General features: G+C 48.1%; 7 protein-coding genes across 7 annotated transcripts, besides 2 other annotated features; 3 read left to right on the top strand and 4 right to left on the bottom strand.

Moving 5' to 3' along the window:
- Positions 1 to 589: 589 nt before the first annotated feature.
- N7481_009347 (uncharacterized protein) lies at positions 590 to 1,402 on the top strand (the record flags this gene model as incomplete). Its single annotated transcript, XM_057268566.1, has 1 exon — positions 590 to 1,402. The coding sequence occupies one exon, from the start codon at positions 590 to 592 to the stop codon at positions 1,400 to 1,402; it is 813 nt and encodes a 270-aa protein (XP_057119243.1).
- Positions 1,403 to 2,028: 626 nt separating this feature from the next.
- Positions 2,029 to 2,182: a sequence feature (Protein overlapping with rRNA (N7481_009346, KAJ5975639.1) was converted to a misc_feature.).
- A 43-nt stretch (positions 2,183 to 2,225) lies between these two features.
- Positions 2,226 to 2,260: a sequence feature (Protein overlapping with rRNA (N7481_009346, KAJ5975639.1) was converted to a misc_feature.).
- A 309-nt stretch (positions 2,261 to 2,569) lies between these two features.
- On the bottom strand, positions 2,570 to 4,162 carry N7481_009345 (uncharacterized protein; the record flags this gene model as incomplete). Its single annotated transcript, XM_057268564.1, has 3 exons — positions 2,570 to 3,216; positions 3,269 to 3,979; positions 4,063 to 4,162. The coding sequence occupies 3 exons, from the start codon at positions 4,160 to 4,162 to the stop codon at positions 2,570 to 2,572; spliced, it is 1,458 nt and encodes a 485-aa protein (XP_057119241.1).
- Positions 4,163 to 5,298: 1,136 nt separating this feature from the next.
- Positions 5,299 to 6,955, bottom strand: N7481_009344 (purine-cytosine permease family protein; the record flags this gene model as incomplete). The annotated part of the gene is made up of 3 exons (XM_057268563.1): positions 5,299 to 6,202; positions 6,268 to 6,491; positions 6,551 to 6,955. 3 exons carry the CDS (start codon positions 6,953 to 6,955, stop codon positions 5,299 to 5,301), a joined length of 1,533 nt encoding a protein of 510 aa, XP_057119240.1.
- A 1,293-nt stretch (positions 6,956 to 8,248) lies between these two features.
- On the top strand, positions 8,249 to 9,688 carry N7481_009343 (uncharacterized protein; the record flags this gene model as incomplete). Its single annotated transcript, XM_057268562.1, has 6 exons — positions 8,249 to 8,340; positions 8,395 to 8,461; positions 8,524 to 8,670; positions 8,729 to 8,790; positions 8,839 to 9,136; positions 9,209 to 9,688. The coding sequence occupies 6 exons, from the start codon at positions 8,249 to 8,251 to the stop codon at positions 9,686 to 9,688; spliced, it is 1,146 nt and encodes a 381-aa protein (XP_057119239.1).
- Positions 9,689 to 9,931: 243 nt separating this feature from the next.
- On the bottom strand, positions 9,932 to 12,121 carry N7481_009342 (NmrA-like family protein; the record flags this gene model as incomplete). The annotated part of the gene is made up of 4 exons (XM_057268561.1): positions 9,932 to 10,118; positions 10,161 to 10,385; positions 11,297 to 11,778; positions 11,828 to 12,121. 4 exons carry the CDS (start codon positions 12,119 to 12,121, stop codon positions 9,932 to 9,934), a joined length of 1,188 nt encoding a protein of 395 aa, XP_057119238.1.
- Positions 12,122 to 12,988: 867 nt separating this feature from the next.
- On the top strand, positions 12,989 to 14,048 carry N7481_009341 (uncharacterized protein; the record flags this gene model as incomplete). The annotated part of the gene is made up of 2 exons (XM_057268560.1): positions 12,989 to 13,327; positions 13,392 to 14,048. The coding sequence occupies 2 exons, from the start codon at positions 12,989 to 12,991 to the stop codon at positions 14,046 to 14,048; spliced, it is 996 nt and encodes a 331-aa protein (XP_057119237.1).
- Positions 14,049 to 20,133: 6,085 nt separating this feature from the next.
- On the bottom strand, positions 20,134 to 22,196 carry N7481_009340 (stress-regulated transcription factor RPN4; the record flags this gene model as incomplete). Its single annotated transcript, XM_057268559.1, has 2 exons — positions 20,134 to 21,946; positions 22,039 to 22,196. The coding sequence occupies 2 exons, from the start codon at positions 22,194 to 22,196 to the stop codon at positions 20,134 to 20,136; spliced, it is 1,971 nt and encodes a 656-aa protein (XP_057119236.1).
- Between the last annotated feature and the right edge of the window lie 1,334 nt (positions 22,197 to 23,530).

Raw genomic sequence — 23,530 nt, 5'->3', positions numbered from 1 at the left:
CAGCTTACAAGCATGAGGGCGCTAGTTGTCACAGAATAAATGACCCTATAGGCCTTACTAATTCGGGAATAGCTAGAGATACGATAGGAGACAAATCCTGATTGGACGATAAACAACATGGGGTGACTAAGCACCGAGTGATCACTGAGCAATTCTGAGCGATCAGTGAGCATAGGTCATCCATCACATGACACCACTGATCTGATCACTGAGTCTGAGCCCGTGCTGAAATCTACTCACTGAGCCTGAGCCTGAGCGCCCTCATAAAAGCGGCGGCAGCCAAAACAGGAAAGCCCCACCTGGCAGACATTATCTGGTCTATATAACCGCATATTGCATGGTCTAGAGACGGCCCAGCGCCGTATAGAAAAGGCCGCATCAGGTCGAGCAAAAACACATCTTTTTTCACTCATCTCCTCTTCAACTAACCACATCATTCATCATACAGTTCAATACACATCATTCATCATACAGTTCAATACATCACACATCTCTCCTATCACTTAGATATCGAAGACCTTCTCGCAATCTACAAGAATGTCTGACCCTGTTGCCAGGTATTAGATCCCATCTTCCCCTTATCTTCCTCATGTTCAGAAGCAAGTCGGGAAAGGCCAAGCAGAAGCAGAAGCAGAAGCAGAAGCAGAAGCAGAAGCAGAAGCAGAAACAGTCGCCATCTTCAATTTCCTCCGCAGGTGTTCACAGTGGCACAATGAGTTCGTCCACGCATACCTTGACAACCCAAACTTCAATCGACTCGATTCCGTCGGTTGTGACTCCCGAGTCAAAGCCGGAGGCTCCAGTTTTATCTGATCCTGAAACAAGTCCCCCGCGGCCCAATCCCACCGAGCCTAAGCCGGGAACCCCGGTTGTATCTGACCCCGAAAAAGCCCCATCGCGGCCGGGTCCTGCCCAGCCTATCACTGGGCCTCCAAAGCCATCTGCAATTGCGCCTTTCAATCCATTTACTTCACCCAATTCTCCCGTGAAGCCTCCTTCTGTTATCTCTGCTGCTTCTGCTCCTGTTCCTGCTCGACCCGTTTCCGCTCGCCGCCCAACAGTCGAGTCTGCTGTCCCAAGCAAATCCGAGACCCCCGTTTCGAGCACACCCGCAGCTGATATTCCCACTCCGTCTATTAGCATTCCCTCCGAGTCTCGTCCCGTTGGCGGCCGCCGCGGCAAGTCGGACGATGACACCAATGGCGCCACTCGAGGCGGCGCGCTCGTTCACGGTGGAGAGGGTACCATCTCCAGCGCTGGCCTTCAGATGCCCGGCAAGTTGCTCAACGATCCGGATGAGAAAGGCGCCTTGAAGATCAAGGTTCACCTTAACCTTCATGCCAAGGTCCGCCTTGACTTAGACGCTCAAATCTATGGCGATGTGGTTATCGGACTTCTGTGAGGTCGTGCTGGTGTTTTGTTCTGGGCACATCACTGATGTACGCCATGGAATTGCGTGAATTTGTATGCGTCAATATTTGAGTTCTCAAGTACAATCATCGGTGCATGATCTAGCTTCTTGTTCCTCCTGCTATTTCATGCTTGGTACTTGATTAAATCAGCCAAAAGCAAATAGACACGTTTTATACGGACATAGCTACCCAAATAGCGAAGAAGACCCTCGAAGAGTACTAGTAGGTAGTATTGTTTTGTACGCGATTCCACAAACACTGTATCTGTCCATAGAATATTCTCGGACTTGGTTTCATGCTGTACACCATTCTTAGCTGAACTCTTTATGGTATTTCCTGCAATTATGTTACATTCGATCGATACAATTTTACCATTTAGAAAAAGAAAATCCGATGACGTCGATCAAAATTTCCAAGCCTTAAGAGGGCCACGTACTTCATGTTAACAGATAACTAGCTACATGCAAAGTTTATCCATCGCATTTTCCATCTAGCCCATTTCCAAATGCCCTCGGGCCGATCCCGATTATCTAGTTGCCCACTCCCTGGTCGCAGGTGGAAAGAGACTATTTTACCCAAATTGTTCTTATGTGAATAAAGAAGATCCCTAGCTTCACTATAATTTATATTCGATATCTATTTCCTTGACAGAGATATCCAGTACATACGACCATAGGGTGTGGAGAACAGGGCTTCCCGTCCGCTCAGCCGTACTTAAGCCACACGCCGGCAGGTTAGTAGTATGGTGGGTGACCACATGCGAATCCCTGCTGTTGTATGTTTTTGCAAAGGCTTTTTTCTATCTTTTTTCACCTTAGATGGTAATCTGGTAGAAGCAAAGTTATCATAATAATGTACTATATTGTCTTTTTGTGCCTTTTCTTCTCTCTTTTCCCCGTATAAATCAGCGGCTAGTCTATATAACACATTTAGAGGTCCATAGGGTAAAGTTATTTCCGGCGTCTTCATCAAAATCCGAACAATGGTGTTATGTGAAAATAGTTCCGTCTCACACTAGGGCGAACTAAATGAACAAGGAATAGCGTATCTTGAAGAATCCTAGTGGTGTTTGATCACTCCCTTGCCGTAAATTCTTTTCATTTCTACTTTTCCATGTCAGATATCTACTTTCATTCTCCGGTTCGTCTATTGCTCCTTTAGACCACATTGCAGCGGACCACCTTCATACTTTCTTCTATCCCTGGCTCCTTCTTACTTTCTCCGTCTTGCTCAGTATATGTTCTCTTGTGAAATATCTGCGATACCTCTTCCAATGATCTGCCTTTTGTCTCAGGGAAGAAGAAGTAAATCGAGAAAAGAAAGAAGGATAGAAATCCTAAAAACACACAATAGTATCGCCATTTCATTCTCGAAAATGCCACCGGATTGGCATATTGATTGGAAAATGCGCCAATGGAATCCGCCAAAAGGGTTACAGCCAGACCTTTTGCTCGTAGCTCAAATGGAAGAATTTCAGCCGGGTAGGCAAAGAACAGTGCCGCATACGCAATGTCGTATGCAGCGAAAAAGAGGAATAGCATGGGAATGACGGCAACTCCAGCAGATGATATCCCCTTTTCTGTGTAAAGTCCCGTTAATGTTGCTATCACGGTCAAGAATACTAGCATAAAACTAGTGGATAGTAGCCATAATATTCGGCGGCCGTATCTCTCTGATGCTAATGATCCCACCCCAGAGAGCAATAGGTTCCATGTTTGAAGTCCGAGGTTTAAAGAGGCCTGATCCATAGTATTTTTGACTCCAATGGATCCAAGTATTGGAGCAAGATAATATGATATAATCCCTGTAATCATTTAATAACCATCCGTGTCCGAGCTGGTCTAGCCATGACTTACCATTACCAGCCCATTCTTCCATTATCCCAACCAAGATACATATGGCCAGTATGTGAATATACCCTCGAGAAGATACAAACTTTTTCCAGCCCTCTCTGTTCAATGTCTTTTCTAATGGGATTAATGAGCACATTTTTTCAAACTCATGTGCAACGCCGCTGTCCCCAGCGACCCCATTTGCATGATACTTGATTAGAATTTCAAGAGCCTCATCTTTCCTTTCAGCTGAAACCAGCCATCTAGGACTCTCGGGGATACACAGCAGCCCGAATAGTTGGAGGACAGGATAAATCAACTGCAAAAGGCAGGGTAATCTCCAAGACCAATCATTTGGTATACTCAACGTCGAGATAGTAACAATTCCAGACGAAATGGCTCCTAAATACCAGGTAGAGCTGTATAGTGCGGTCACAGTTTGTCGCATTCGTGGGTGAGCTATTTCTGTGACTAGCAAGGGTGCCGCGATAGAAGCAGTTCCCACCCCTATTCCAGCCAGAACTCTTGAACTCAAAAGCACCCAGATATTCGGAACTGCGGCTTGAATTACCGCTGCTGCGATGATGATGATAGACCCGAGTCCCACACAGGCCTTTCGACCAAAGATATCGGCAATATAGGACGCCGGTATGTAAGAGACTATTCCCCCGATCCCGCCTGCAGCGATCACAAGCCCTAGCATTTGGGGACTCAATTCCCGTGTGAAGACGGCAACTTGAATGGTAATATCAGTCATTTCAGTTCCCAAGGACCATCTAACTCGTGGGGAGGCTCACACTGTGGGAGAACAAGTAAACCGTTGATCAAGCCGCCGCTGAATCCATTTGCAGCCGAGGTTGAGAACATGAGAAATATGCCAAGATTCAACTGTCGAAGCCCTCTGTCCCTAAGCCACATGTTGGCGGTTGGCAGGTAATATTCAAAACCGCGTATTTATCTCAGATTAAGTAGATTCCTTTTATATGGATAAAAGGGTCGAATTGTTCTCTCTGTAGGCTCCAAATTTTGGACAAGGTACTTATATTTTCTTCACATAGGCTCTGAATGCTCAAACTTCTGCTTGGTCCCCCTAGCATACCATGAAACCCTTTCATTGTGTAAGCAATCGGGTGGAATGAAGGGGTAGAAACTGTTCTGTCTTAGTCCCTTGTTCAACGGCCACTTCCTTCTGAGTATGCCCTGCATTGGCTTAATTAAGCGACGTTTACCCGAGAGCCGGGGATGGGAGCTCAGTAGATCAAAATAATCTCGAGATAAAAGATTATTTTGACCCAGTGAGCACGCTTATGCAGGAAGATAAAATTGTACCAGGAGACGCATAGGAGTCTGTATAGCTGTTCTCTCATAATCCAACGTCTTTGAGCTAAACCTACCTAGAGGATTGGTGTTACCTCAATTTGTTCCGGCGACTCAAGAGATGCTAGAAGTCTTTTGGTGTCTACAATCTGGCAATTGGTCTAGAGAAACTCTGGTAAATATACAGTGGTAGTAGTAAGAATTACGCGGAACTTATGGCCTAGAACGATGATCAGATGGCCAAAATGAGCAAGAGCCTATACGTTGTAGGGATCTCATTTTTATCAAACGTGGTTTCTCCAACATTTCAGATATTGTGGAGCATGCCACTTTTGAAACCCCGTGAGGACAGCTAGACTAAAAGAGGGAATAGTCCCAGCAGCCCAAAGAGGCAATAGTCCCAGCAGCCTCGCAGGTATACAGATCTTGTGGACCGGCAATCTCTTCTGTCTCATCTGGCAGACCGTTCCTGTTGACAGATACAGTGGCGCCCTCATATTACAATAGTGCGCGTATCCTACTATATTTTTAGACTTTTGAGGATAACCGAGCTTGCTTGCTGATACTGTGGCAATAACTACACCTTCTTTTCCCTTTGGTTGGTCTTGGCTACATTCTCGAGGTCGCCTGGAATTGCCAAATCAGATTGTCATTGATAGTCGTCATCATTCAAAGCACTATTTCTATCTATCTTAGAGTATCAATTAGATATCCAGACAGCCTCGGTCATGTTTCACTTACCGGTTGAACTTCTTCAGTTCTAACCAGCGCAGACCCGGATAGACCAACATGGCCCACGACGAGCCAACCCAGATACCAAGATCCGAGCCACTGTCACCAACCATCTTGGCGATCGGGCCGGTGAAATAGATCTGGTTCATGCAAACAATCGCACCAGCCCAGCCAATCAAGAAGGCTGTCAGTGCAGCAAGACCGAGAGGCAATTTTGAGCGATCAGCCCAGGCCTCCCAATCAAACCCTCTTGATCGGCGAAAGATGAGATGTTCCTCTAGAGCTATTGTAAGGTAAATGCAAACCCAGTAGCCCATAAGCGCAAGCCAGTTTTCGAAAATGTCGTATAAGTAATTTCGGCCCGCTACAGCGCAGACAAGGTAAATAATGACACCAACGCAGGTCCAGAACCACCGAGGAAGCTTAGCCGGATAGCGACCTAACATCTGGAAGCCCAAGGAGGCAGAGTAAGTTCCAGCGACATTGTTAGCAATCTGCCCCATGGAGACCAGGACGCCTAGGAACTTTCCAAAGCCACCGAGTCCGTTATAGCCAGCGAGGATTAATGAGCCAGCGGAAATGCTATTGGCCGCTGCCCAGTCGGGATGAGTGGCCGTGCCTGAGCCAAGGCCCACACCAATTAAGTTGGCAAAGGTCAAGGCCATGCCAGTACCGAGGAAGGTCATGGTGAAGGTCTTCCACTTCTTTGCGCTGGGGGGAAAGTAGACATAAAAGTCGGCACCAGCCGGGGCCCAAGCGACAGATGAGGAAAGACAGAGCGAAAAGAAGGAGAGGCGATTGCCGGCGATTGTTTGCGGAGAGCCTGTAGATACGATCGAAGTGTCAAACTTGGGGCCAGCGCTACCAACAAGGACGAAAGCTGCAATAAGTTGAGGGATCCAGGCCCATCTATCAATGATTTCATTAGTATCTCAGTGAACCCGGGCTAGAGAATAATGCGATCGTTTCTTTACCTTTCGTAGATGTGGAATAGACGCATGCCAAATAGGACCACGATCCAAGTGACAACTACAATGATGACCACGCCGACAGCCACGGTCATGTTGTTGCCAGCCACAGCAGAGAGAACTTGTCCGCCCACAATACTGTCGACCATACCGTATCCGAGCATGATAATTATGTTCAATAGAGCACATACTTTGCTAGGGTAGTATCCCATAAAGTATCGAGCCACAACCTGACTACATCAGTATCCATATTCTGGTTGATAAGTGCGCGGTGAGCTCAAAAACATACCATAGTTCTGTTCCCACTGACTGGGCCAAATGTTCCCATGTATGCGACACCCGCGGCCCCCAGTAGAGCACCGAAAGTGGAACATAGAGCCGAGTCGACAAATCCCAGCCCGTAACTTGCCGGGCCGAGCATACCAACGGCCATGTTGTTCGCCGTGATATTCACACTGAACCACAGCAGAGCCATCTGCATATAATCCGCCGACGTCACCCTGGGCTTGCGTTCCTCAAGTGGGACGCGCTCAATGCCACGCGACTCGAAGAACTCGAACTGTGCTAGGCGGGTATTCAATCGCTCAAACGCATTTTTCGGCGAATGCGACGACGAGCTTGGCTCTGGTGACAGCGATTCAACCGCTGGCGCATGCTGAAGACTCTTCTCTTCGTCTCCCCCAGTTCGCTCCATCGTGGGTGAATTTTTTTCTTGTTCTTTTTTTTTCAAAGTGAGCGGGAGCAAGCGCGTCGATTAAGATCAAGATCTTGAGAAAATTTGATCACGACGATCGGAGACGGGAATGAGAAAGTTTAAACCACGAGACTTTTGAGAAGCGCAGTTAGAGAGTTCGGCCAGGGCCGAGTCTCCGTAGACGAATGTAACAAAGGGGCCGAATTCGCGGACACAACAACAACAAGAGGGGCCGGGGTGGACATGCAAGTCCGTGAGTTCGTGGGAGAAGGTGGTTTCGCTTGGGTGTACCTCCTGGACCCGGCCCGTTCCAGGGCTTGGCCCCCCACGATTTTAACATTTATAACATGCTTAGCAGCGCCACTAGCCTTGTTCCAGTGCACAGCGAGGTGCACTCCACAGTTGATTGGTGGTGGAAAATGAGTGGTAACGAATCTGGTGCTCGTAGCCACTTGCAGCGATCGCATTCCAGGCCCAGCCCCATTTCACCCGAATCTACAGAGTACCCCAACTCTGCATGGGGTCTTATAATAAAGCTCACTGTTACCTTGAGATGCACGGTCTTTTCCTCGTTCACGGTATAATTCTGGCATCCCTTTCACGCTGAAAATGTCCGAGTATTTATGCAGCCCCCCTCCCCCCTTGTTGATCCCTACTTGGCCTGGTTAGTCCCAGAAAAAAATAATCCCTGCATACTTGCATACAGTAGTAAACTCAAATAAGCACCTAAGGATCCTTCTGCGGGTGAGTTTATCTGTTGGCTCTCCTGGCCATGTCTCGACACGCAACATCCGGTCGGAATACTCCGCACCTTGTGATTTACTCGTCCGTGCTTCACAAAGCAAATGAATCTATTCTCCACTCTCTACCCGACTTCATCGGAGAAGCACGGAGTCAATTTGGGTGGCGAGAGCCGGTAGCCAGTCTCAAGATACTACTCGCTTCCACCTACTCAAGGTAGAGAGAAGCTGAAAATTCTAGCCTCAAATTTCACACGACACTCAGCCGAATCCCAGCCCCTGAAATGGGTCAAGGTATCGGCGAATCTATGTTTAGGAAAAGGATATCCAACCTTGGTTACTGGCTCCATCGGCCCCCAATGCTCAAAATTAGCTTTGGTGAATTGGTCCCGGCCCCGGGAAATGAGGCCGTTTCCCGGCTTTGGTGGGTCGAGTGACTACACGGACTATAATTATCAAAACAATCGCAATTGCTCCCCCCACTGGTTGATGGTGTTCTTGAAATTCCGGTGTAGCTTGGCAAAGGGAGAATCACCGTTCCCATACGCAAAAGATGTCGACCCAGGGTGGTGGCTCGATACATGATTTAATTGTCGAGTCATGGGTAATGTACAGTATAGGAATATGGTTCTTCGTCCTACGACTGTCAGTACATTTTTCTGGCTCAGCCTCAAATGAATTGACCACTGACTATCACAGATATGCCCGGTACAAGCGTCTGCGATTTCACTTTCAAGTTGAGGATTATTTGATGTTCGTGGCAATAGTACGAATTACCTTCTCCAAATCCGCCCTCCCTGATCGAATGAGGCTAAATGTCTTGTGCAGATTTTTTACACTGCGTTTGTAGTCACCAACATCGAGATCACTAAATATGGAAGCACCTTGTACGAACCAGGTCAATTTGAGTCATTTACTGCCCATGAAATCCAACAGCGGATCTTGGGCTCAAAGATTGAATTTGCCTCAGAGCATGTGAGTGCCAGTGGCCTTGAACAAATCGCGAAGCTTTGCCTCTGATTCGCCCTTCTAGTGTCAAGTATGCACCATCTATTGTTTGAAGGCGTGCATGCTACTGGTTTATTTTCGAATTACGTGAGTTCATCTCATCCATTCCTCACGCCCAAATCCAACAAGTCTTAGATCAAACCTTAAGGAACAGCGCTGGGTCAGATTCTGTGCCGTCTATACCGCGCTTGGGTGGATAGCCACCGAATTGACCTTGTTTTTGAACTGCCACCCCGTCTCTGGATACTGGACATTGCCGCCGCCTCAGCGTGAATGCGCCACTTATTTCCGCTTCGAAATTATACATGTCATATTCAATATTAGCTCGGATATTGCGATCCTTCTGGTGATTCTACCGATGCTGTTTCGAACTCATATACGGTGGCAATCCAAGCTTCCGATCGTGGTGATATTTTCAATGGGTATCGTGGTGGTACGTTGTTGGTATCTTCACTTGCATGATGTATGCTGACCTTTTTTTTTTTCTTTTTTTTCTGAATTGCAGATTCTCTGCGCTGTCATTTCCAAAATATTCACCTTTATCGACATCTACGACACGAGTTACCAATTCTGGTACTTGCGTGAAGCTTCAATCGGCGTTTGGATAACAAATGCCCCCTTCGTATGGTCCTTGGCCCGCTCAACTCTCAGTATTCTCAAGTCAACATCGAATCAAACCAAAACCACGCCTCAGTATAACACCAGTGCCCCTGGGCCACTTACAAATCGGACTCGCGCCGGATCAGAAACTCGATCATCTCGTGCATTTACTAGGATGTACGATATGGAACCTATCGGCGAAAGCGAGGAAAGCATAATTGAGATGGACGAAAGGCATAAAAGTCCATGCACATCGGCCGCTTCAATTGACGAGAATGAGCCGTCGTCCTCAGAATGGGGCCAAAAACAACATCGAAGAGGTTCGCACAGGGGCCAGGAGGCCCAGATCTGGAAAACGACTGAGATTGTCATTGAGAAGACTTAGGCAGCACATTAGCAGGATTCCAAAACTACATTTCGCTAACTTGTGACCAGTTAACAACGTTTTGCCTTTGATCTAGTTATTTCAAGGCCACATAATGGTCAAAGTAGACACATTCTTGTTGACAACACAAGCTCTCGGAACACACTAGACACGAATTACTTTACATCATGATATAGCCCCCTCTGAGTCGAGCTCGAAATATCCAGCGTTTCTCCTTTCTTCTCGGACATCATTTCGCTAGTCCTAGACTAGCTGATTGACAATAGCAACAATAAGCCCATCGAACCGTTCATTGAGATCCTCTCGCAAAACTGCCATGAACTCATCAGGCAAGGGCGAACCCTCCGCAATCCAGCGGAAACGGGTCTTGTTAGGTCCGAGTGAGTCTAAGACAGTTGTTCCAAAGGCGACCATGTCAGGGTAATCGGGCCTTCGGACCTGAAAAGTCATGGAGTGCTTGGAAGCATCTTACTCTGTAAGCTCCTCGGAGAAGATATATTCCTGGCCCTTATTCTTTCCGGCCGGATAGACATAGTTGAAGGTGCGGACGCTGCCTAGTCCGAACCCTTCAAGAGATACAGACTTGGCACCTGGATACCATGCTTTTTCAGCGCCGAAGTCTGCCACGAGGCCCCAAACTTGGCCGATTGGCGCGTCGATGTCGCGGGTGACAGTAGTGTAATTGACCAGGGATGAGCTTGACATAGTGAGTCAGAAGTGAGATGGCTTCGTTGATCTTTCAGGCAGTAGATTGGAAAGAATGGCAATACTTCACAATGATGCCAGCATGATTAGGGAAATAGGCATGATCTATTCCTTTTAAGCTCATCGCGATTCTGAGTTTGCAACTGCTGAAGTTTTATCATTCCTAAGTCTGCAATTCGCCATGACCACCGGAAATTGGTTGATAATCAGCTGGCAGGGTAAGGTAATGTGACCCGAAGTCGTGAGATAATGAAATTGGGGCTGTCGTCGAAAAAGCCGGCGCCCGTCCGTCCGTTCCGTCCGTCATTCCGCCCGACATAGGAAACGAACGCGATCCACGGATACGGTTGGTTCTAAGTTATTCTTTGAACAAAAATTTCGAAACTTCTAGAGCTAGTCACTTTGCGAGAATTGTTACAGTGCTGGCCAAATCGCCAGCATCAGAAAAAAAGCCGTGGGGGCCTTGGTACACTCCGCGGTCTTTACGTGTAAACAGAGCACACTAGGTATGTTCGAATAGCCAGAGTGCAATTTATTCTCGTGAACTTTTCTACTATGAAAAAATTGCAAAATGGACCTTAGTCACATATCTTTATGCAACACGACCTGTCCAAACTCGAACAAGAGTCGCTACGATGTGTTTCAACCTGCTTACGGCTATGCGAAGGAGAGAAACGGATGAAAGTGATGATCGGATGATAGAGGAGAGCCAAGCTATCTAGATACGGAAGGGACGGCCCGGTGACCTAGATGTCTGACGCACTCACACCTCAACACAACTATACGTCAGGGTTGCGACGGAAGAATTCCTCCAAGCTAGTTTGCTTGACGTTTGGGAAGCGCGCAACATCCACCGGCTCATAATCCCAAGAGCGGGCCGGGATGTGATATTGATAGATATACCGAATGAAGTTATACCAACCACCCTTCCCATTTCTAGCTCTTCCCTCAGTCAATTTATCCTCTGCGTCCTGCAATGACCCTAGGCAGTTAAGCTTAGCAGTGGTGCGGCCTTCTCTCGCAGCATTGTATGCTTTGACGATGTCCTCCGGGGAGGCTTCGAAGCTCTGAACACGAACAAAGCCCCCATCAGCAGCATCCGGGGCAGTTATCGCCTCAAGCACATAGTTGCCGATGTCTTCTGTGGTGGTATATCGGGTGGGGAATGTCGAAGGCCCGTGGAAGCTGAATGTCTTGGTGTCCGGGTTCCAATCATATCGGCTTCGCTTAAAGTAGTACTCCACGATCGCGCCGGTGAACATGTAAATTGGCTTGATGGTCGAGCTGAGCGCCACGTGGTGGGCGAAGCCCCGCATGTCGTCGTAAAGCTCGTGTGAACCAGGAGCAAGTGTCCAGTCGTAGTTCCATGAGGTAGCGTGGAAGATCTCAAAATCACTTAGCCAGCTGTTCATAAGGGGGCTAGGTGCTACGTACCTTCACTCCAGCTCGCTCTGCTGCCCGAATGAGCAACAATTGCGATTCCATGAACATCTCAGGGATGCCAGCAAAGGTACAGATAATGGCATCAACACCTTTTGTGGCCCGGTCCATTGCAGCGATGTCATAGGGGCTCGACAACGTCTCGAAGCCTTCGAGCCGCTTCCCAACATCCTCCGGGAGATTGTTTATGTTGCGAGCTAGGCCCCGAACTTTGAGACCTCGTGCAAATGCGGACCTGGCACACGGGATACCGACGAACCCGGTGATACCAGCGATCAAGACAAGCATGCTGTATCAATTTTGAGTTCCAACGTTGATCAGTCAAGCGTTTTCAGTTTCCTGTGAGATAGACCGTATAGCGTGTCCCTTATATACAGCTTGGATGAATAATGAATATGTCTCGGCTCTCGCTCGTGCTCTATTAACCCCGAGCGTTTTTCCAGCGCCAAGTGTGGGTAGGAGTAGTAGACTGTCCGCAAAGAACCCCGCATTTTAACGGACGGAATTCGGAAGGTACCTCGTATTCAGCACGCAGTCCAAAATAAGACATGGTACAATTCCTTGCATATTGTGAAAGCCAATCCAGCTCCCCACTCTTTTCATGTTCAGTATTACATTTGTCGTAAATGGCTGTCATGTCCTCGGCTCGTTTCTTCAATTCATCTTGAGATACTCTGAATTAATTTACAAAACCACTTGAGTATCTAATACAACACACTTCTGATGTCTCCTAAGTAGTTCTCTTTGCATACAATGGCTTGACACTTATGGGGTTCACCTCCGATCCGGCCTTTTGTGAGCCCGAAACATTGACTCTCCGTCCGTCCGTCCGTCCGGCACACTATACTCATCTTTCGGGACTCGGGACTCGGGACTGTTTGGATGCGGCGTCACTATTTTACAATCGCTTTAGCTATCTTTAGCTTTCTACCAGCGGAGACTTTCGTGGCTGCAAGATTCCTTCACCTACTAGAAATCATGGATTTGTCATGACATGGAGGACCGTTTGATCTTCGACTTATCACACACATCCGAATTTGCTCTCGGAGCTTTGTATACGATTTCTATATAAAACGGGCTATTTTTTTTCAGGTAATGAAGGAAGGTGCTTCCAATATATTCTTCGAATAAATAACATTGCTCAATATACTTGCCATGGCCTCGCTCTTAGAGCCTCCAATGCCCAGCTCACCAGCGCTTCCCTTGCAAAAAATTGCCGTCTTTATTGGTGGAACCTCATGGATTGGTCGCGCAACCTTGACGCAATTCGTCAATCAGGGCTCCCCTCTGAAGGCCTACATTGTCGGTCGAAATGAGGAAGAATTCAGGCCAGTTCTGTGCTATTTACGTGCTTCGAATAAGACTGCCGAGTTGATATTCCTAGAGGGCCAAGTTTCTCTCATGGCAGAGACAAAGCGACTGACGGATGAGATCCTTCGCCGTGAGGAACACATCGACTTGTTTTGCCTTTCTGCTGATTTCTTGGACGCCAAGGTATGTCAACTACCAACAATCCAGTTGAGTACTTACTAACAAAGCCGATTTAGAAACTTCTGAGGGGCGGGAGCTTGCAACCGCTGTGGGATATTACAGTCGTCAGATCTTCATTCAAGGCCTGCTCCCACTTCTTCGGGCAGCATTTAATACTGGCACTGGTCAGTATTCTCCCCGACTTGTGAATGTTCTCGGCACGGGTTTTGAAACAACCGACTTGTATCTGGACAACCTTGAGCTAAAGGAACCAGGACACTCCAGTGTCCAAAGCTATGCCCATCACAGCGCGACCATGACCTCTATTAGCCTCAAACGACTCGCCGAGCGGCCAGAAAACAGTGAAATTACCTTCATCCATCATCACCCAGGTCTTTTCTCTACTGAGATTTTCCAAAAATGCTGGGGTAATCAATGGAGCGAGGATAAAGCGGCAGGAGGTCCCAATGCCCCTTCAGATATCACCCGATGCAGCCCCGAGGAGGTGGGAGAACGTTCTATGTATGTGATGACTAGCTCTCAGTATGGTGGGAATGGTATCGCCTTGACAGAGGGGCAGAAGAAAGGGCTCACCGTGAACGGTACGACAAAAGGGTCTCTTTTCTGTGTTGGTGATAAGCTGGAAATATTGCAGCTCGATGGGCTTCTAGGGAAATTGGAGGGAAACGGTGCTTCCGCCATTATTTGGAACAAGACCAATGAGTTGATTGGAAATTATCTCTGATGGATATCTTAGCTCAGATGTAAAAACAAGCTTACAGTCCTAGTTATAGAAGATACAAAAAGAATTCCAAAAAAAGAAAACATACAACAGCAGGGATTCGCATGTGGTCACCCACCATACTACTAACCTGCCGGCGTGTGGCTTAAGTACGGCTGAGCGGACGGGAAGCCCTGTTCTCCACACCCTATGGTCGTATGTGCTAGATAATCACTGATAAGGGGCTATATCCGGAATATACTAGAATTATTACAGTTGCGTGGATGGAAGGGCAGCCCCTGGCAGGTTGTGTATTAGATCGTATATGTAGCTGCTGAGTTGATGGCTCTTGGGCTGCGCTTGTCCCTGTTAGTTGAAATCAGAGGTCAAAACACCAAAAGTCGAGGGTCGACTCTCAATCTCTCCTTTAAACCTTTTCGAACCAACGACTGACGATAAAGGTTTTTATTAACGGTGAATTCGCTACCTGAGTTTCGGCTGCCTCCTTCTGTAGGCTTAACTCCCACTGTTTTATTGCACTTGTGGTCTACACCTCTGCGACGTGGATCAATGCATGATTCTCTGTAAACTAAATTTGATAACTTTTCCGAATCAAAGTATCCTACACGATTTATCATTGACCATTTCATATATTAAATTCATTATTGTTGGCTAGCTTTGGTTCAGGTGAAGATACATTACAGGCTAACATGTCTTGTAGGCCACTGAGAACCAGATAGGTGCAGACACACCCCCTCCCCCCTCCAAGTCAACATCCGGCTATTGGTCGACGACGACGAGGATTCTCTGGCAGATTAGATGAGCCAGTTCAAGGGCCACAAAAGCATATGAAACTGGACACACGGTCAGCAAACTCTTGGAATGCCCCGGCTGGCAACGACCAATCCAAAACCGACGAGCCAGACTACGTCAAGAAGATGCGTCGGGTGCAGCTCAATTAGAATCCGACAAATGTTTATCAGCGTGTCTGGGCTTGCGGAAGCAAAATAAGGAGGGACTTCCTGAGTAAAGAGTAATTAAGTCTGGGCTCTGGTTGGAATATTGAGATATCTCTATGGGTTCCAAGCTCCAACGGGTGACAATAAAAACCCGAAGACATCATGGTTCATTGCTCTGTGCCGCACACGAATATGGTCAAAGATACCCGTCAAGGCAGCAGATTTTTTCCAAAGAGATTCTCACTGTTGACACTGCGCAAGGTGAAGAAGTCCCAATGGTATTTCTTCTCATGGCAAAGCCTTGTGAGAACCACCCGATTTTGGGCTTCAACTCAGACCGTTATTGGCTCAATGTTGCCATGATTTGGGCTCGAAAGGACTTGTGTATTGTAGGGAACCTTGGAATCTTGAAAAATGGGACCGCAATGTTCAAGGTTGGATGATGAAGCAAGGAAAGGTGTACTTCCTTAGGGAGCTGCTTGTGAAGGGAAATGTGTTGAGATAATCCACTTGGGCAAATCGACTTATTTTCAGTCAAATTGGATTCTGACTAGTAGTAGTTAAGGCGACTAATTTCAGATATGGATAATTCGGTAATGACCAGGTATTCTGGCCATGATGGGTGCCAATATTTGGTCTCAGAGGAGACTAACGCTTAAAACCCCCATTACACCTGGGTAGTTATGTTTGACAATTATATATATTTTGTCGAACCTTAGAATTTCTGGTTATCTTTAGGTCTTGAATGTTTTGAACTCCAAAAAATTAAAGGCACCAACCCAAGCCCAGCCGCCGAGGGTGATCAGCCTGAATTTCCCTAGCAATTCTTTCAACCATCTAAACATCTTGCATGCTCCTGAACCCTCTCCATGCTATATTCTCCTAGATGTGTTGTTAAGATATTAATATTCGATATCTATTTCCTTGTCAGAGAACACCCAGTACATACGACCATAGGGTGTGGAGAACAGGGCTTCCCGTCCGCTCAGCCGTACTTAAGCCACACGCCGGCAGGTTAGTAGTATGGTGGGTGACCACATGCGAATCCCTGCTGTTGTATGTTTTGTTTTTGCTTTTTTGGAGTTATCTTTTTCTAAAAAATTCACATTGGACTTGTTGCTGCCAGTGTCGTGTCCCTTTCCGATCACCACGGAAGCCTTTTTATTCTAGAAACCCCGTCCACGATGGAGAGGACGGTTTTGAGCGACCGCGATGTGCTTCTTGGCCGCCTTATCAGGGATCAAGGTCGCTTGGATGCCCTGCCATACTTTGAAAAGCTATTCTCCACGTTGACCGACTAAGACCACCGGTTTAGCCCAGTCCGACAAATAGTTATCTTCTCCAATCTCGCGGATTTATACTGAGAGGTCAGGGATCCAAATTAAACCGCCCAATACCATCGGGATGGTTCTCTCACACGCTGATGCCGAGAATTGATATCGTGGATGGGGCGAGCTGGACTTTGGGAAGCAGCCAGGGCGTGATTCTATGCTCCATTGCTAAGGTGCTTGCTGCTCGGGCCGTTACTGTTCAACCTGACTCATCTAGGAGGCCCTGAATTCATTCGAGAATGCAAAAAAGGGCCTTGCGACCGAATGTTCACATCATCGGCTATCAAAGATATGTCAATATGAGAAACAATTTCGATGGAAGATGATCGCCATCGCATATCTCATAATCTGTTTGATTCATGAGGTGGGCATATGAAATTCTATATGGTCTATTCGCATGACAACAATGGGCCTAGTATCAAAGTGTAACTCAATATTATTCACCGAGCCATTTCTTACAGCAATATGCCCTCGCAACCCAAATCTCTCTAAATATAGCTGTCATTTAACAAAGACAGCGATGGCGTAGTTGTCTTGTGGAAGATGGTAAATCCTGTTAATACAAATCAAACAGCCAACTCCATTACGTCCGGGTAGAATCTGTATAATTTGTATAGTCATCAAAAACAGAATCTTACACCAGCAACCCTAACAACCTAAAACTTTGTCTCACTTACCCGGATAAAATTCTAAGTATACCTCAGCCGCATACGCATATTGTCTTGGATTTATTAGTAAACGGACCCCACGACGAGTCCATATCGACGATCTCCCTCATCCTACACCTCAACGCCTCCTCAAAAAGGAAAAGACTCATCAACCACACTCAAGAAGATAAAAAACAACGCCCATCCGTTTTCATCTATAAATAGAAAAAAATGGCTTGTTAGAAGTGACACACTTGCGCAACACATTCCACATGCTTCATGCCACATGCCAGCCACGCAAGTCACTTCTCGAACAAAAGCTCCACAACATGTAACAGCCACTAAACCCAAAACAGACAATAGTGCATCCGTGTCTGAAAGATAAATGCTGAGTCATGACACACGGGCAGCACCGCCACATACCACGAAATACGAAAGGGGCCCCATTTTTCCGCTATCGATAACGGACACGTCGTACAACAGAATACACCTTACAGTCAACAATGCGAACCCCCCCCCAAATGTCCAAATGTCTGTCTAAAGCAAGCCACAAACTCCACTGTGGAGTCAATGTATACACCGTAGACACACGCCCAAGACTCCACCACATGAAGAGTTGACACGCTCACACCATGAAAACAACAGGGCCAAGAAAAAGTAAAAAGTCAAAGCTAATTTCACGCATTTTCAATGATGACTCGCACTGGAAACCCAATTGGAGCTGAAAGGGGCCGGGAGCGAGAGGGAGAGAAAGTACTTCATACGTACAGTATTATGGACATATACTATGTACTACTAGAGCAACCCGAACGGCCAAGATGGAATTTACGATTGATTCCCCACTATAATCCACCTTACCCACGAAGCATCCTCCAAAACCCATCCTATCGCATTTTACCCTAAACGTTACTTGTCAGCTTGTACCTTCTGATCTCAAAGATCACGAGCGTGACATGGGCTGAGTCTCCACATTCCGCGTACACCCTTCTCCGCAGAGCGTGGAGAGATCATCGTCCTCTCCTCCCTCATTCAATGGATGGGATGATACCCGAAGTGACCTGGTGATATAATAGACTCAATAACTTCCAACAATTTCCACCCTATCATTTCACACCGAGAGAAGGGGACAAGGGGTCCAAGAAAAGACCAAAGCCATTGGTGGGGAAAAAAAAGTACTAACGAAATTCAATTGCAACATCCAGCAAATCGCCGATCCGCACCCCAGATAGGTTGCGTCAGCAAGCCTCCAGGAGGGGGGAGGGAAGGAAGTGAACCCCTACCTACAGTAGATTACGGGGTACCCTGAGTCGTGCTCCCCGATAGGTTATCACCCTCGCAGGGATAAACCAGCGATCGGCAGAAAAGGAAGTGGAGCAAGCGGGAAAGCGGGGACTATAGAAAGAGTTAGGGAGGGTCCTAATCCAATCCAATTTACTCCACTCTGCTCTGAGTCGAGTAAGTGAGTACAGCCTATCGACGGAGACTACACTAACTGTAGAGTTAGTTAGTAGTATGTACTAGTACTCCGTACTTCGTATGTCAATCCACTGTAACTAAATGTTCCACTTAAGGAAGTGGTACATAAGCCCACTAACGAGCGGCAGTGGAGCCCTTCTGCCCCCGGCCCTATCTCCTACTCAGCTTTGGGATCTGGATATAATAGCCGCGGTGCGTTTCACCTTATCGGATGATTGAATAGGAAGATGAGCGCCGTTCAATTCCAATTACTGAATTCGGGGACCCGAGAAACGCCAACAGCCCCATCTCATCTCGTCTGCCCCCCATCTGCGCCCCATCTGCCCCCCATCTGCTCCATACGAGTAGGGATAGGGAGAGTACTAGTACATAGTATGTAGTATCTTAATTTTGGCAATGGGTCCGCTTAACTTCCCTCCACCCCATCCCATCCCATCCCCGCTGACATCCAGCGCTATCGTTGAATGGGATGGATTTCGTACACATGTACATATGCGGGATGAAATGGATGGCTGCATGACCTAGCAGGGGTTCGAAATTTTTTCGTTCTTTCACTTCTTTTTGGGGCCTCCGGTAGTCGATCGATCCTGCGAGGAGGCATGTACTTACAGTAGTTACGGGGATGTCGGGTGTGTTCCGGCCAGTGAGATGTTGGAGATTGTCCTTTTCTTTTTAGTTTGTGGCTTTTGCGCCCGTTGTTCCGCGGGCGGCTAGGGTGGGGGCTTTTCCTATGCAGGTGTCGGGATTGCTTAAGTCGGTAGGTCCCTCATCTATGTATGTATGTACGAAGGATCCATGCCCCCGGTGGAGAACTTTGGGCTGTTTCATGACGATAGGGGTGAAACTGGGGTTAGTATGGATAGGGGGGGGGGGGTGGTAGGGCAAGATAGGGCAAGGCTGCAGGAGGAGGAGGGAAGGAGCTACAAATGACAAGCTACAGTAGTTCAAGTTTAATCAAAATCATGAAGAAATGTTGTAGATATTTTTCAACTCTATGGATATAAAACAATCCATCGTTCCCATAATATACAGTTTTCCATATTATACAGCCAAAAACATACTGTACTGAAGCCATAACCATATAGAACACCGCGGCCAAAAAAAGGTACCAGCCAATGCAAAGAGACATCATCGCGTAAATCGTACAAAAAGATCGCAAGTCGCAGAATGGATAATAATAATACAGCATGACAATGAGAGGTCGTAACAGACATGAAAAAACCGCAAGCGAGAAAAACACTCAAGACAGCCCCATAACACACAGATACATTGCTTTTTTTTGCTGTCCCTTTTTTGAATGGATCATAAAAAATGTCCCAGGATCAAACATGGAATCAATGGTGCCAAGATCACCCGCACACGTCAGGATAGGTAGGGGAGGTAGGGGGGGCTGCGTCATGCGGTTGCGGGAACGATCATCGACGTATAATCGACGTCAGCCGAAAGGAAGCTCCAGCTCGACGGGGGGGGTTCTGACGTCAGTGGAGGGGGGTATTCAGGCAATAAGGCCGCCATCCCGGGGGGGTCCGCGAATCCCGAAACGGAAGAGGGCACCGACGATCTGGGACCGATGTGGGGCCATTCTCGATTTGGGTGGACATGATGTCATTGAGCAACACTGCATACTCCAGAAGAAGGTTTACCGTCATGGTGATGATCCTCTGAAGTTATGTGTGGTGTGAGTTTGGAGGCTTGCTCAGTCCCTGCCCCGTCGACGTTGCTTGCCAGGCCAGTCCACCTCAGGATGGACCACTCGCATGTGCCGCGTCAGGGCATCATTGCGACTGAAGGTTTTCTCCTCAGTACACAAGTGGCACCGGACCTTGAGTTTGCGCGCATTGTGAATCGTATCCTCATGGCGGGTCAAATCGTAAGGTCGGGAGAAAATTGAATTGCAAGGCTTGCCAGTAGATGGGTTCAACCGCTCACACTTGTGGGGCCCAGCCTGAGAGTTGCGTAGTGAGGTGTCGCGGGTAATCAAGTGACCGCCCGGTGTGGTCTGACGGTGTGCCTCGCGTTTGTGTCGCTGGAGCTTCGATGGAGACTCGAATCGGAGGGTGCATCCATGATAGGTGCAGGTGTATGTACCCGCATCCGAAGTGGTGTTGCTAGGACGACTGATTCGATCCGAGCCTGGTAGCTTGGCCTGCGCTTGCGGGGTCATGTCGCTGCCATTTGATTCCACACGAGGCAACCCCGACATCGAGGCCGAATAATCGGGCGCCTGCTGCAAAAGGTTCTGCTGCGGGCGTTGAATCTGCGGGGCAAATGTGAACGGAGGCTGCGAGACAGTCGCGTATTGGCTAGGGAAAGCTTCCATCGTAGTCATCGGCTGCGCAGAGCGCATCGATCCGCTGTCGCGTCGCAAACCAAGGGCGTCTCCCAAGTTAAAGTCGGCCTGCTGAGGGGGAAACAGAGGAGCCATTGCGGCATCCTCACCCTCGTTGAAGTCCAGGACCGCATCCTTGGGGGACATGGTCTTGAGATCAATAGGTTGGGCGGAGGGAGCCATGCTCATGGGAACGCTGGTGGTCATTTGCGGCTGAAGAGGGGCGGAGTTCATGTCACCGGCAAAAGGCGAGTTCTGGCGGAAGGGGGATCGCTCGCGCTTCATGTTCATGTTCATATTCATGTTCATGTTCATGTTCATCACGGGAGATCTGGAGCGGGCAGACATGTGGCCCTGGTTCGCAGCCTGGAGTCGATCGGCGATGGTGTTGCGGGAAGTCATCATATTCTGACCCATCGGAGCGGCCATGATAGCGGGGTTGTAAAGCTCGTCCTGATAGATATCGGAGATGGTTCGGTCAAGCTTGGGAATTCCAATAGACATAGCACTGTTGTTGGCATATTCTGGAATTTCGTTGATTTGTAAGTACTCGTCCATCCACCGGTTTAAATCAGGAAATCGGGTCTCACCATTGGTCATCTTCGAATCGTCGAGGTCGTCTAGGCTAGTCTGAGGAGTCACCGGAGAGTTGTGACTCACAGTCGAGACTGAGGGAGCCAGCGAGTGGGAGTACTCGCTCTGCTGCTGCTGCTGCTGCTGTGGTGGTGATTGCTGGTGCTTTTGTTGCTGTTCCAGAATCGCCTTTCTCATCGCAGACTCAGCCTCCAGCGCACTACCATCATGGGTTGACGGGTCGTAGTTCTGGAAGGGGGCCGCCAGAAATGAGTTCTGAATGGGCGTCTGCACGGGAGTCGGCAGCGGCTTGGACGAGCTGTTGGATCGTTGGTGAGTGTGGTGGTTGGGCGAGACGGACTGATTAGGCGACTGCTTTTGCGGGAAAGGAATTCGTGCAGGGCTCAGCAGCTGAAGGTTGCTGTCCCAACCTTGGTTGCCGGCAGCGATGGGCTGTTGGGCCAACATGGGCGTATAATATTGCGAGTATTGGGATGGGTTGTTGGTGGGGTTGTAGTATTGGTGAGAAGGCGAGTTGGGACCCTGAATCTCAAAGGATGGGTTATAGGAAGAAGCCGGGGTCATCGAAGCAGCCCCGAAAGACTGGCTATCGGTAGTGGTGGGGGGGGGTATGGGATAGAAAAGGTCGGAGAAGAAAAGGTGGGTGAAGAAGGCGCGGAAGAGGGCGGAGAGGCGAACTGAGGTTGAGATTGATATTGGAAAGGTGGTTGCAAGCAGGACTGTTGGTACTGCACAGAATCGTCGAGCAGCTCTGGCGGGTACTGATCGTCTTGTATGATGATGTCTTCTTGGGAGTATGGATCGGTGATGAGACCCTTACGTGGGTACATAAGCATTATGTTATCTCACGTATGGGGACGTCAGCAGTTGGGTGGAGGGAGATCGAGTTCGCCACCTGGGGAGGCGAGCTTTTTATAGAGAGGAATTCCGACGGGTCAAGATCCGAGAGATCCTTGGGAGCAGGCAAGAGTTTGTGGCCGTGCTGAGGAATCTGGTTCGCTGGGGTGAAGAGTCTGGAAACGTCGAGGGAGTGATGGAAAGGTTCTGGGACCAGGTTGAACCTTAAATCAGAAATGGTCTGGAATGGGGAAGAGTTTGGTTCTGATGGATGATGGGCTTACCAGGTGATATATGATTTGAGTGAATAAAGGTGAGTGAGTAATATGTTGAGGTGAAGTGAGTTAAGTTGAGGTGAGGTGTGTATGAGTAATGGGTGTATAATAATCAAGGGAATTCAAGTCAAAGACCGGAAGGATGTGGGTTCTTAAAAGCAAAGGCCCCCATGACGTTTAGGCGTCGCTCGACATGGCTGCAGCGCACCGGGAAGACCGAAAGATTTCGGTATTACGACCGATCGGATGCATTGACTAGGCCCGATGAGGGACTAGTGGTATTTCAACATACACTTCTGTACAATACAGTACTCATGGGGATCCACTGATCGCTGATCGTCGGGGGTACCGTCCAGTCTCTCCCCCTTCTGTGTTGTCCCTCCTTGCAGTGGAGTGGTGGCTTTCCCTGCCAGCCACATACCCACCCCTCAAATCAAATCAAATGTCACTGATCGCTCGTCCATTTCCATTGGATTGGAGATCTCAAGAGCCTGTCCTGCAAACGAGTCCCATAGATTAATTTACCTCCTCCGTGGTTATACGAGAGAGATACGGAGTAGGGTACGAAAACATACGGGAGTCATCGGGTTCAGCAAAATGGGATTAGAATTCTTGATTACCATTCTGAATCGTACTCTGTATCATCGCTTAGCAATCTCTTCTTTACGAGTACGTACTACTGTAGTAGGCCTGCATAATCCGGGTCTAACGAACTAGTCCCGATCTCCGAAGCTCCAAACTCCAAATTTAGGGCACCCCGAGATTTCTACAGGGCTGAGCCACACCTTGTTTTGGACCCGTTGGGCCGCGTGACTCAACTTTCAAGTTCTCTCAGCCTTTTCACCCCTACGGCCGAGGTCCCTTGCCCAATCCGGCTAGTCTGTTTTAGTCTACCCTACTACTAGCCACGTCGTGCTCAGCCACCATGTGGCACCCAGGTCATCGGGATTTCCCTGCATTCTAACATTCTCTGGGGTATCCCAAAGTAGACCGGTTTGGGCAGGTCCAAATGCACCAGCACCAGCTGAGATACACCTGCCATACCATACCCCGAAGTT

This window comes from Penicillium waksmanii (assembly GCF_028829765.1).
Source record: "Penicillium waksmanii strain IBT 27052 chromosome Unknown utg000008l:1.0-5622682.0:1.0-5626561.0, whole genome shotgun sequence".
Taxonomy (NCBI): Eukaryota; Fungi; Ascomycota; class Eurotiomycetes; order Eurotiales; family Aspergillaceae; genus Penicillium; species Penicillium waksmanii.
This window is presented reverse-complemented; position numbering and strand designations above follow the sequence as displayed.